This window comes from Clupea harengus, chromosome 15 (genome assembly GCF_900700415.2).
Source record: "Clupea harengus chromosome 15, Ch_v2.0.2, whole genome shotgun sequence".
NCBI classification, from domain to species: domain Eukaryota; kingdom Metazoa; phylum Chordata; class Actinopteri; order Clupeiformes; family Clupeidae; genus Clupea; species Clupea harengus.
This window is the reverse complement of record NC_045166.1, coordinates 9,467,040-9,480,943: the sequence shown is the minus strand read 5'-3', so window position 1 is coordinate 9,480,943 and position 13,904 is coordinate 9,467,040. Positions and strand designations below refer to the sequence as shown.

The window sequence follows — 13,904 nt, the reverse complement described above, 5'->3', positions numbered from 1 at the left end:
CCGGCTTTCTCTATGAAAAAACTACACAACGCAGACAAATTCAGAGGGGTTACATGTCCATAGTCTATAGTCCCAGTTGTTCAAAATGTTAACCCTCCTATTATGTTTGGGGTCAATTTGACCCCATTCAATGTTTAACATCTCTAAATAAATGATTGACATAATTTTTTTTGCTTAATATTTAATGACTTTTCCTAATTTTTTTTTTTTATTATTTTCTTTTTATTTTGGTCATCTGGGTATTGACAAGAGTACAATCAAAACATGACACATTTACAATACCTTAATGCTTCAATACTTTGAAAACACACAAGTTCCTTCCTAATTCAGGGCACATTTCTATGCTAAATATATATTTTTGAACTTGAAAATATCTGTCAATTCTTTGTTGACCAAAGGTTTACCTTCTTAAAAATAAAAAAAAATGAAAACAAATATATATATATAAACACACGAACATGGGGAGCTTTCACATTACATATCTCAAAGATCTTTTAACAATTTAAAAAAAATCTGATCGTATAGGTTTAATATACTCAGTCCATCTAGTCCAGATCCAAAGGAATTTTTCTTTCTGAATTCTAAGTGAGAAACACAGCTTTTCCATTATATATATATATCATGGATTATATCTATCCATTCATCCACTGTAGGTGGTTCTGGTTTTAACCATTTTCTTGTGATAGCCTTTTTACTTGCCACCACAAGTATTAGCATCAATTTCCTAGCGTCGCTGTTCCACGTTTCGAATGGAATATTCCCCAGGTAAAAGGTGTCAAACTTGAAGGGGATGTCAACACCAAAAATAGCTTCTAAGTCTTTATAAATCTCCTGCCAGTATGGAACTAGAAGTGGGCATTCCCAGAAAACATGGAGGTGATTGGCTTCATTCAATCCACATAATCTCCAACACCCTACGCCAGTGGTTCTCAAAGTGGGGGGCGCGAACACTCTCCAGGGGGGGGCAGACATGGTAAGCGCTCACCCTGAGACAACACTCTGCAGAGTTTGTTCAATTTCTCTTGTTTCCTCTATCATTCAGATATTCATTGCTTTATAAACAGTCTTTTTAAAGACTCACTCCTTCCTTAGTAATACCTAACTGCACTTGCAGTAGGTCTATTCGTAGCCTATTGTAAGGAGTAATTTTCTCCACAGTCTTTTGAAAAAGCTCGTAGCCCCGAGAGCTAGCCTAGCTAGCTACCTACTTCCAACTGCAGCTAGCCCTTTTCTCCTTAACATCTACCTTTACATTTTTTGATCAACCACCGTGTTGCAACAAATAAAACACCAGCACTTGAATACTATTTTGTGCTGTCCCTGTCTACATTGTGTACAGTTCGTTTTGTTAGGAATCATTGCCTAGCACAGCCTTATCCATTATTCGTGTGCAAGTTGTTCACAACCACACATACAAGAACACGACGTTGAAATTAGAACTTTATTAACTTCACACACACTGTATCAGCAAACAAACACAACTATGGACACGTTTCTGATTCGTAAAAGTCAGAAAGAGAAGCCTGTGGACTTCTTTAAACATAAACGTGATGGCCTCCAGCAACAACGAACCACCATCTCCAAGCAGTGTCTGGAGGCATCTTATGTAGTTGCTCATAGAATTGCTAAGCTTGGCAAACCCCATACAATTGCCGAAACACTGATTTTGCCGGCCGCGCAAGACGTGTAGAATAATGACAGAATATCTCGACAGAATATAGAATATCTCGCTGAATATCAGAAATCAGTTTGGGTCCTACAAAGAGGACTACCGTCCATTCGCCTGAGTTCGGGATCCATTTCTCTGCTCAGCAGACGAGCTGCCAGTAGACATGAAAGAGCAGCTGAAGAGTGACAGTAGACTTAAGCATCTCCCCTCTTTCGTCATTCTGGGTAGCAATGATCAGCTTTGCGACATAGCCTTAAAAATGCTCCTCCTTTTTGCGTCGACATATTTGTGCGAGGCACGCTTTTCAAGACTGACTGCGCTCAAAACTAAATACCGCAACCGCACACAGATCGAGGATGACCTGAGGATATGTTGTTTGTCAAACATTGCCCCAAGATTTGAGGACCTTTGCAGTGCAAAGCAGGCTCATGTCTCACATTGACAGACCTGTAGGTTTTTTTGTTGTAAAGATCACAAGAGGCCCATAATAATAACAGTATCCTAATGATAGCAATAATAACACTTATTATTATTATTATGATAATACGATAATAATAATAATACAATAATAATAATTGGTCGATAATCATTAATTATAATAATAATAATAATAACATAATGATGGTGATACTAATGAATAGCCTACTAATAGGCCTACTATTACTGATAATAATAATAACAATAATAATAATAATAATAGTTATAATAATTGTCTGTATGGGCCTAACAATAACAATAGCCTAACCTTGACATGTCAGGCCTATCAATAACAGTATGCTATCTACGGTATCTATCTATCTATATATGGTGGTGTAGTTGAGGGCGGTGGCGGCGGGCCGCGGGCGCCAGCGGCCCTGGGGATGGGGGGGCCCCAAGTACCCCTAACCAGCTTTGGGGGGGCCCAGCTTGCAAAAGTTTGAGAACCCCTGCCCTACGCCATTCCCTTGGTGTCGTTTTTGTAGGGGCGTGATAAAAAAACATATACGATTTTTCCAACTAAATTCTCGCCACATAGTTGAACATGTGGATTCCCATTGTAATTTACATAATCTTTCCCAGTCCTCCTCAGAGATAACCAAATTACCCTCCTTCTCCCACTTCCCTTTAACATACAGTGTGTTATTGAGTTTGGCCTGGCAAAAACCATTGTACAGTCTGGAGACAATCTTAATACCAGCATACTAAAGGCCTTAAATGAGCTGCATAATAATACTCAAGTAAACAAGGTAGGCCTAAACCTCCACTTTCCTTTCTTAATTGTAGCGTTTTGTATCTAATTCTCTGTTTTTTCCCTTGCCATAAATATCTAGATATATCTAGTCCCATTCCATAAACTGATTAGCAGATATCTCCACTGGAAGAGTCTGGAAGAGATACAGCAATCTTGGTAAGATGTTTATCTTAACAGATTCCACTCTGGAGCTCAGGCTCAGGATGGGAATGAGGCTCCATCGTAGTATGTCCGACTTTATTTTTGCATTCAAGGGGCCATAATTAAGATCGGATAACTTTGAGATATCTTTAGGTAAGTCAACACCTAGGTATCTTATTGAATCTGCGTCCCATTTCAAATTATATTTCCCTCTAATACAACTAGGTGGGTTATAATGAAATGTGATTACCTGAGTCTTCTGGATATTTAGCTTATAACTTGAAAGTGTTCCATATTCCTCTAATATATCCATCAATTTAGATAATGTCTGTGTGGGCTGTGCTAAGTATATCAGTACATCATCAGCAAACAGAGCGAGTTTATGCTCATCAGTTGCCATACTTATTCCTTTAATGTAAACATTTTGTCTGATCCATTGGCTCAGTGGCTCAATAAATAGGGCAAAGAGGAGGGGGGAGGCAGGACATCCCTGCCTGGACCCACGCTCCAGGATGAAGGATTCTGATAGGTCACCATTCATTTTGATCCTTGCGTATGGACTATCATATAGTGCTTGGAATGTTGCAATAATAGACTCGTGGAAACCAAATTGACTGAAATTATAGCTTCCCTCCAAGAGGGTGGAATTTCCCTTTTCTGTAGTACCCAATTACAAGCTCTCAGTAATGTTGGGGCCAACTGCTCTCGCACTCTGGGGTAAAACCATCTTCAAACAAATTTTAATTTTGTTCATCTGTAACGGAGGGTAAATCAAGAGAGGCGAGGAATGATTCAATCTGAAGGTTGTTATCAATTTGTAGTTGGGAATACAGTGTCTCATAAAACTTTTCAAAACTCTGTTGAATTTTCTCTAGCCTACACTCAATTGCTCCTGATTCAGGGTTCCTTATCTTGTAGATGGCCGTATCAGCTTGTTGCTTTCTTAATTTATATGATAAGAGTTTCATCGATTTCCCACCTACTTCATAATATCGTTGTTTTTAAAATAGCAGATTTTCTGTATTTCTTCTGTACCTATGTCATTTCAGAATATTTGAATTCAGCCTCCACAGTGTAGACTTTGGCCTCCTATTAAGGCACACAGATATGTAAATAGGACTATGATCTGAAGGAGCAATTGGTCCTATGTCACATTGCCCTATTCTATGCAGGTCTCTATTGTAAATAAAAAAATAGTCTATCCTATAGCTCACTTTTAGCCGGGCTGGATACATGGTTTGAAATTGAATGTCGCGGTCCTTCAAAATCCTCCGTACCTCTGCATATTCTTTCCGCTTTTGGAGAATGCACGGGGCATAGTCGTTGTCCAGGTTAACTCGTTTCCCCTGCCAGATAAGTCCTTTCTTTTGCCACACCGCGCGGAGTGTCGATTATTTGGTTCTGAAGCTGAGGAATTTTACCAGTATGGATCTCGGCTGTGCATCCGATGGTGGCTGTGGTCCAAGTGCGCGATGGGCTCTCTCGATTTGTAAATTCGCAAGTTTGGCTATGTCGAGGTTTTCCCGGAGCAACTTTTCCACGAACATAATCATCGACGGGGAGTCTGTTTCAGCCCCTTCTGGGATTCCATATAGTCGGATATTTTCTCGTCTGGAGCGGCCCTCTTGGTCAGTTATTTTAGCTTCCAACTGGGCTTGTAGCTTAAGCATTTCTGATAGGATATCCTCGGTGTTCTGAATCCTTTCCTCAGCATTCACAATTCGTCCTTCAGCCTCCTCCAGTCTAGTATTTACTTTCATTATTTATGAGCCGTTAAATCGCCATCTTGGCCTTCAGTGTTAGCATTGGAACAGCTCCGACTTTGTTCTGTTTCGTCGTGCATCCCTAATTGCTGCACGCTTTTTTTGTTTTTGAACCTAGTAGACATTGCTCACCCCTTTCACTTATTAATTTGAATTCTCTACACACTTAAATTCAAAGTTTTCGGGGCTTTCAAAAAGTTTTCAATCGGGAGAGATTTCTCTATCCTGTCATCCTGTCGGTGTCTCAACCGGAAGCCGGATAACTCGACTTTTCCTAATTTAATAGGGACAACTGGGTAAACACAAAATTAACATGATGATGTCCTGTACACATGTTGTACGCATGGGTTTTGTTTGGGGTCAATTTGACCCCAGGCTGTTTTAATTGTATAAAATATATAAGAAATACATGTATACATTTTTTTCATCACATTGTTACTATTCCTGATAACAGAAATTGTTTTGTATTCCAAATGTTATAGATAACAACAATATATGTACTTAGAAATAATATGAAGCCATAAAACACCAGAAGGATATTTCTTTCCAATTTTAAGTCAATCAGAGAGATTTTATGGTGATCTGCATATTTCTTCATAGTCGTGTAACATGTATTCGGGATGTATAAGGGGGGTGGGTGGGGGTATTGTTTTATTTAAAGGGCTATTTAGGTAGTCATCAAACAAACCTAAAGTACCTGACACATAAACTTGGGTAAAAGATAAAAGATGTTAGTAAATTTGAATGTAATAGGAGGGTTAAAGGACATTTTATTATTATTGGTTATCTAAATCAAAAGTTTCAGCAGATGGATAGTGGTGATGACCTGATGGCCAAAGTTCTGGATTGAATTAGATTGATGATTGAGTTTTCCAGATAGGGGATTGTTTACATTCTGCTCTGTCAGGGAGTGACAGTGAGTCAGCTTTTAACTAAACGTGTTAATGTCTTTGGGTCTCTTTGGTGTTGAGACTGCAACCTTTGTACTTTCAAGTAAATCAATTAAACCTGCCCGCAAAAATCACAGCAGTTGAGAACCAGCAATCAGCTAGTTGTTGACTAACACAATAAACAGCCTGCAAATTGAGTTTACATGCAGCCAAGTAATGAATTTTGCATTCAGTACCTGATCACTGTGAAATTCCATCTTTAGATTGCTCTTCTTTGTTTAATTTGAATGTATTATCCCCTCATACAATTGTCTATCTTTCAATACAGCATAACTGCAAAGTCAGTCTCTGTGTATCTCAGATGACCACTGTCAATAACTACATTAATTAATTAAATTGAAATCTAGGCGATAAATATGTTAATGCAAAGCACAAAAAAAACACATAGTAAGCACCAGCGTACAAAGGATGGTGAGAATATAGAAACACAAAAAACCATTAGAAGCATATGGTTTCTGAACAGCTTCCTGCACCTGCTCTACTCAACAGGGCTGGGCTTACCACAAGCCAGAAAAACACCAGCTACTGAAAATTCACCATACAGCACAGGGGGGTATTCGTCGTAGCTCGCTAAGCGGTTTAGCGAGCTAATTTTCAGGCTAAGATAAAAAACGCCCCTCTTTTTGGTTCGTGGAAGCAACTTTTGATAAATCACCATAGTTACATATCGATTAGCACTAACCTGCTCCAGGGCAGGCTAACTTAAGTGTAGCTGGATAAGCTTGCCACACCCCCGGAAAAAGGAGGGATCCCATTGACCAAGGACTGATATTAGAGTTAGATTAGAGAGTTCTTTGCGATCGCCAAGATCCATTATTCTTGTATGAGCGCTACCGAGACCTTCTCGAGTCATTTATTGCAAACACCACAGTCGAACATTGACTGTCTTGCGCTTTTTTGCGAGTGGTACATTTTTGTAGTGTCGGTGATGCGGAGAACAAAGCACTCATAATTATATGAGTGTTATTAGTACACCATAGCATATCATTATTGTAGAAAATGATTAAGGTGGACTCATGATAAGAATAGAGAGAAATACAGACAATTTATTTTCACTGCTTCAATTTATTGCATTTGTTATTAATACATTTAGTCATTTAACAGACGCTTTTATTCAAAGCGACTTCCAAGGAAATGTAAAACTACATCGAGGAAGGAGGTGATGGGATTTGAACTAGCAACCATGCAGATTCAAACCGGTAGAGGAAACCTCTGTACCAGTGGACACTTGCCGACAGGTATTTATACATAGATATCAATCTATAAACATCCCAACACACCTTGCTCTCACAGCGGTGGTGGTGTTGAATTTTGCCATGATTATGGTCTTGTATTCTTCATAAGCGTTCATGTTCATCTCCTACTCGCCAGCGGAGAAAAAAAGAGCCCTTTTCTTTGAGTTTAGAACCATTATACCGTTAGAAAATCATGGTTTTGGTGATCGACCTTTCCTGCCTTTTGAAGTAGGACGTGCACGCGCAAATGCCATGATAACTTTAGCCTGGTTGAAATTAACCACATGATTAGGATGCGGATCAGCCGTTAACGAACCGATATTTGCTGTTCTCAATCAGCTCGCTAATCTTAACGGGCTAAAAGGCCAATTGCTTAACTTAGCTTCAACTCTACGACGAACGTACCCCAGGTCATAGAACTACATTAACTCTCAACAAACCCTACAAAACTCAGAGTCAATAACAGAAAGAGAAAGCCACAGGTGTTCCTAGCTCCCACACCTCCCCAGGTGTGGCTAATCAGTCAATCATCTTCCCCTTTGCTGCCTGCAGCCCCATGCATGGCCACTACAAAGTCTGCAAGGGGTGCATGGGGGCTGTTACATCCACAGTGGCAACAGACATGATTAAGAAGCAGAGATTACCAGCTACTGTGCTCAGACTCCTATGATTGCAGAGCGTGACAAGAGAAAACATTTCAAAGACCAAACAATTTCACAGGTGGGGGGTAATGGAGATCATTTCCAAACACTGTTAATGACTTAAGAATATAATAATCAAGTGCCTTGTATTATTAATTACCTTATATGAATCATCTACTTACAGTATGTAAGCAGGAACATGGCTTTTCTGAGTTTCTGCGTGTGTGTAACTTATTATTATTAGGTGCCACTTAGTCTACATATGTACAAGAACATGTTTAGACCAGAGGTGATAAGAAGGTTCAAACTGTGCTTCTTCCGACCTTGCAAAACTTCCATCCTTGCCTCGGACGTCAGAAATCCACCACATGGTTATCTCTGCTGAACGCTAAACTTCTCTCTATATAAACCTTGTGCGATGTGTTTATCATTGCTTCACTTTCAGCCTTGTGCTGGGTGTGAGCCCGATTGCAATTGTTGTTTGTCTAATAAATATACTTATATGCAGCTCCGGAGTCCTGAGGTAACTAGGGTGAATTTTCACCTATCATATGTGGGGGCTCGTGTCCGGGATTCCAACAACCTCATCGACTCTCCACGCTGGGCTAATCATCAGGACCTCAACCATACGGAGGAGTCACACATACAGTATTTCCCTAACGAATTTTCTAGTCCCCTGGGCACAGTCACCTTCCTTAAGCCTGTAAAGGAGAGCTAGTGTCTCTCCCGAAGCCCCGAAGCGCGTTCGGTGGAAGAAGACGAGAAGGCCTCTGAAGGAAGGGTATAGAAGGAAGGGTGGCCTCTGGGCGGGGAAACATAGCTAGGGAAAATATTTAACAGGGTAAGGCGGAATCTACGAAGCAGCACTATGGTTCCGACTGAGCTTAAGACCAGGCAGAAGGGTTTTATTACTTTTATTCCTTTTATCATGATTTTAGTTATCCAAGAAGCCTATCGGAACATCAGGTTCTGATACGATGTTGATTATTTTTTTTACTCCATGTATTGCTTTTGCTGCTTGCTTTTATGGATTTTATGTAAAGCACTTTGAAGACTTAGATCTCACAATACTAAAAGATATGCTGCAATATTGAGCCATGGTGAAAACATGCCTCAATAAGTGGGGATAGAACCTGTGAGGCTGAAACCAAGGTTGGGTGAGGAGATTGGGTCCTAATCAACAGCCTCAAAAGAAAACACTGCCACTCGCCCAAGTGGGACAGACCATACAAAGTGCTACTGTCAACATCTAACACATTGTAAACGAGTAAGCCTTCCTTAGAAAGAGACAGAGGATAGGAGCTGTGTTCCTCTACAGTTTTCCAAGGCCGGGCCACTGTGACAGAAGTCCAGCTACAAAGGGGATTCTTTGCCTTAGGCAATTTTTCGTCTCAAACCTGGTGAAGAAAACAACACTGTCCAGTGGGGTAAAAGAGCCTAGTGTATACTGGGAGGGCGGGGCGGTCCTATCTCTGTGAAGTCATGGGGAGTTACAAGGGAAAAATGAAATAATGTGTGGAACTTTTGATATTAACTGCACTACTCTACATTTTGGTACTGTTAACATATTGATCACAACAGGCACGGATCTTGGTCAAATGTCCGCGATGGGCCCTAGCCAAAGATCATCCGTGATGGGGGAACCAGACTGCCCAAACACACTTTCCACAAAGAGACTGTTTACATTTTCCTGCCCAGTAATATTCAACAGCCAATGTGTTCTGCAGAAGGCCTTCAAGGACAGCAAAGAGGCCTTGTTTGAATGTTATCTGAAGCCTAGGCGAGCTAATGACACACACACAGTCGACGCTCACTATGTTGGCCTACAAATGCAACGTATACAAATGTGTGATGAGAAATATGATGACATTTTAAATGATTAACTTACGGAGTGATGTTCAGTAATGATCTCTTTTCCGAAAAGCCATGTGATGAAGCTCAGAGTGATGATTTTGAGGTTATCCATTGAAATTGATAATTGACGAATTAAGAAAGATGATTTGTGATTTTGATTGTGATTTTGAATTATCCATTGAAACGGATAAAAGGAGGGACTGATGGAGATCATTTCCAAACACTGTTAATGACTTAAGAATATAATAATCAAGTGCCTTGTATTATTAATTACCTTATATGAATCATTTACTTATGTAAGCAGGAACATGGCTTTTCTGTGTTTCTGCGTGTGTGTAACTTAGAATATTAGTTGCCACTTAGTCTACATATGTACAAGAGCATGTTTAGACCAGAGGTGATAAGAAGGTTCCAACTGTGCTTCTTCCGACCTTGCCAAACTTCCATCCTTGACGTCAGAAATCCACCACATGGTTATCTCTGCTGAACGCTAAACTTCTGTCTATATAAACCTTGTGCGATGTGTTTATCATTGCTTCACTTTCAGCCTTGTGCTGGGTGTAAGCCCGATTGCAATTGTTGTTTGTCTAATAAATATACTTATATGCAGCTCCGGAGTCCTGAGGTAACTAGGGTGAATTTTCACCTATCAGGGGGGATCACTCAATAACTTTTTAAATCACTCAAAAACAGAGAGTTCCAATCCTGCTTGTTGCTGACTCAACTATCATGTTGCGTCACTTTGAGTAGTGAGCTTGTGCGTTCCATTGAGGTCAAAGCGTGGGCCGTTGTGGTGGGTTAATATTTACTGAGGTTTACTCAGCTGATTGGAGAAAAAAGTCTATAAAATGTCAGACCACTGCCAAAGTAGTCTCTGGCACAGAAACCTAGTGGTAAGTAGCATCACTGGTCATGATTTTCTGACTGCTGTACTTTTTGAAGGGATAAGGGGTTATTTTTGTCCAGTTGACGGTTCTTGGTGAAAATGATTTAAGAACTACTGCTTGATGTATTGCAAATTGAGTTTTCACATTTGGCTGAAAAGCTTTTACTCAGAATTGTTTTCCATAGTGTAGAAAATGGATTTTGTTCAATTATTGCAGCAAAGTGTGACTGTTCAACTCAATTTAAATCTTATTTAGCATTCATTTCCTGTGCTTTTTTTTGGACTAATTATGTTTCCCCTCTTCCCTTGCTTTTCTCAAGTGTGTGATTTGGAGTGTTTGTGGTTATTTTACATTTTATTGGTTTTGCATCATCAGATAATGATTGAACTGTCTGAAATAACCATGCCTACAACTGGCACTTTTCTTTGCCTCCCCCCTGATAGGTCGTAACATGAGAGGCATTCTGCATTGCTGTGTGACCGTCGCCTTGCTTTTGTCTGTGGCACAAGCTGCCCCGCACGAAGGCCACGACCATGGCCCCCACCAGGCCGACCACCACCACCACCTCCACCACGGCAAGGACGAGGCGCACCCCCAGCACGATGGTGGGGACGCACAGTGCCACAAGCTGATGCCGCACAACGCCGACTTCGCCTTCGCCCTCTACAAGAAGCTTAATGCCCTCCCCGACTCCAAGAATGTCTTCTTCTCGCCCGTGGCCATCTCCATGGCCCTCTCCATGCTGGCGCTGGGCGCCAAGGACGAGACCCTCACACAGCTCTACTCCACACTGAGCTACAGCAGCCTCACGCCAGCAGAGGTCAACGAGGGATACGAACACATGCTCCACATGCTGGGCCACGGACAGGAACACATGCAGCTGGATACTGGTGCAGCACTAGCTATCGGAGTAGGGTTCAAGGTTCTCGACAAGTTCCTGACGGACGCCAAACACTACTATGAGAGTGAGGCCTTCTCCGTGGACTTCTCCAAGCCTGATGTAGCTGTGCCGGAGATCAACAAGTTCATCGCCAAGAAGACCAACAATAAGATCACTGACATGGTGACTTCTTTGGACCCAGACACCGTCATGATGTTAATCAGCTATATCCACTTCAGAGGTAGGCCCTGACTTAACCTGTATCATGAATTATCTAAGCTCTGACAAAGGTACTGTGGACTATTCCAAGTACTACCATAGCCTGTAGCCATTTGGCATATCAACATGATGAAAATGTTGGGTTTCTTTATCTCTCGAGCCTGACCACAGTCTGAAATCCATCTGTAGGTAAATGGGAGAAGCACTTTGATGAGAAACTCACCCGCAAAGCAGACTTCCACGTGGATGAGAAGACCAAGGTGACAGTGGACATGATGCAGAGGTCTGGCCGCTATGACCTCTACGAGGACGAGGACAACTTTACCACTGTGCTCATGCTGCCCTACAAGGGAAACGCCTCCATGATGATCGTGCTGCCAGATGAGGGGAAGATGAAGGAGGTTGAGGCTTTGATCTGCAAAGATCACCTTAGACACTGGCACGAAAACCTCTTCAGAAGGTGACTGGAGTGTTTTTTTTTATCTCGTAGATGTGTTCTTATAGCTTAGCCGGTGAAGCAAGGTGCTAACAACACTAGCTATGTCCCATGGGACAGACATCCCAACAAAGTGTTTACCTTTAATGAACTGCATTTGGATAAAAGCATCTGCTAAATGAAATGTATCTAGTACATCTGCAATTCTGTATACAGCATTTCTTGTTTACGATAAATGGCATGTGGTTTGAAATACTTTTTTTCCAGGAAACATGTATGATAAATGGCCTAAATTAGAGATTGAAAACAGTGTCAAACAGGAAATGCAAAGCCTTTAAACCTTTTTGCTTCTCTCTGTGTATTTCAGCTCTGTTGACATCTTCCTGCCGAAATTCTCCATCTCCACTGACGTCCCCCTCAAAAACATTTTGACAGAGATGGGGATGGTCAGTGCATTCACGGACGCTGCAGACTTCCCTGGCATTTCAGAGGAGACCAAGGTCAAAGTGTCAAAGGTAGGAGTCTGCCAATCACCTGGCAATTTTGCACGATAACTACTTTTAAACTCTCATCTTCAAATGCATTGAAGATTTTTTTTAGATATTTCAATGATGAGAAACACGTTTTTCTTCCCTCTCAGGTGACTCACAAAGCAGTCTTGAGTGTTGATGAGAAGGGCACTGAAGCCGCTGCGGTCACCACCATCGAGATCATGCCCATGTCCCTCCCCAATGTCGTCAACCTCAACAGGCCTTTTCTGGTTTTGATCCTGGAAGACAGCACCAAGAGCATCCTCTTCATGGGCAAGATCACAAACCCAACAGTCTAAACTGAGCTGTGTCAAAAAAGAGGCCTGTAAGAAGACTTGTGTGTCTATGTAAGCGTGCGCGCGTGTTTCTGTGTGTTTTTCTTAAACGTGGGAATGTTACTATTCATAAAGTTACGGATATACAGTATTTCTGTTCTTGGTGATAATGTCATCTTGACCTATGTCTTCAAATAAAAAAACGTACAATACATGTTTACAAAATATGTTGTGAATTGGTTTGTTTGTCTTTCAATTATAAGTAAAGGGTGTGAAACTAAAACCTCACAGCAAAACATACTGTACAGAGACATACAAAAACACCCAAAACATCCTACATCATTTCAGAGGAAGGATGGCAGAAGTATATTGCATGAATATGAAACAGCTAGACAAGGCAACATTTGAGCATTTTTACCCTATTTCTGCAACAGTAATGTAAACAGGGCTCCCAGCAAATAAACCCCTACGGATGAGGCCTAACCTGGAGTACATTCCACTGTGACCTTTGGTTGGTCAATAGACATTGGTTTAGCACTGTGTGTGCAATCAATACAGTTGTTCTCACAGTGCCCAGCAGACAAGGAGGTCACATGGATCCCCGCCCCATAGCTTGAAACACGGCCAACTGGACAACTTTATTTTTTTGAATGCCTACAAAATACCCCACGCACCTTGTCTGATGGTGTTGTGTCCATGTGCTACGGATGTTGTTTGAAAACCTCTAGATTAATCAGAGTTTTAAACAATTTTCTGGCAAAGATGAGACCCAAAAAGTTACATCCCTTGGTGAAACTGAAGACTTGCTATAAGATGCTGAAAAATATTATTCTATGAATGGAATACACAGAAGGGACATCTATTTTTAGTCTTGAATGTAAACCCAACTGAAAGGCACTTCACATTCTAATTTGGTGAAATGGATGGGCAAAAGCCAGGTCCATTTTAGGTTAAGGCTTACAGAAAGCATAGTGCATAGTTACTCCATTGTTGACATATGCAAAATGTATGTGCAACCTTGCACTTTCAGCTCTCTGGCCTCTTGTACGTTTTATTGATTTTTGAAGAGGCGTCTTACAGGAAACATGCTTACAGGGATCTGACTGGTGAGTTCAAAGGTCAAGGCTTTGTTAAATGCAGAAAAAACAGCCTCCCCTCACACAAGCACCTACTTTCAAATACATGTAAACAAC

At 41.1% G+C, this 13,904-nt stretch overlaps 2 protein-coding genes across 2 annotated transcripts in view; both read left to right on the top strand.

Annotated features, from left to right (window-relative positions):
• The window catches only part of LOC105892961 (alpha-1-antitrypsin homolog), a 34,205-nt gene extending 21,269 nt beyond the window's left edge, over positions 1–12,936 (top strand). Inside the window, exon 10 of the mRNA XM_042709976.1 lies at positions 12,784–12,936. The gene's annotated coding sequence lies outside the window, so the exon portion shown is untranslated. The remainder of the gene's footprint in view (positions 1–12,783) is intronic.
• On the top strand, positions 10,233–12,936 carry LOC105892962 (alpha-1-antitrypsin homolog). The gene is made up of 5 exons (XM_012819296.3): positions 10,233–10,377; positions 10,815–11,492; positions 11,660–11,930; positions 12,274–12,421; positions 12,547–12,936. Exons 2-5 carry the CDS (start codon positions 10,823–10,825, stop codon positions 12,733–12,735), a joined length of 1,278 nt encoding a protein of 425 aa, XP_012674750.2. The 5' UTR covers positions 10,233–10,377; positions 10,815–10,822; the 3' UTR covers positions 12,736–12,936.
• Positions 12,937–13,904: the final 968 nt, after the last annotated feature.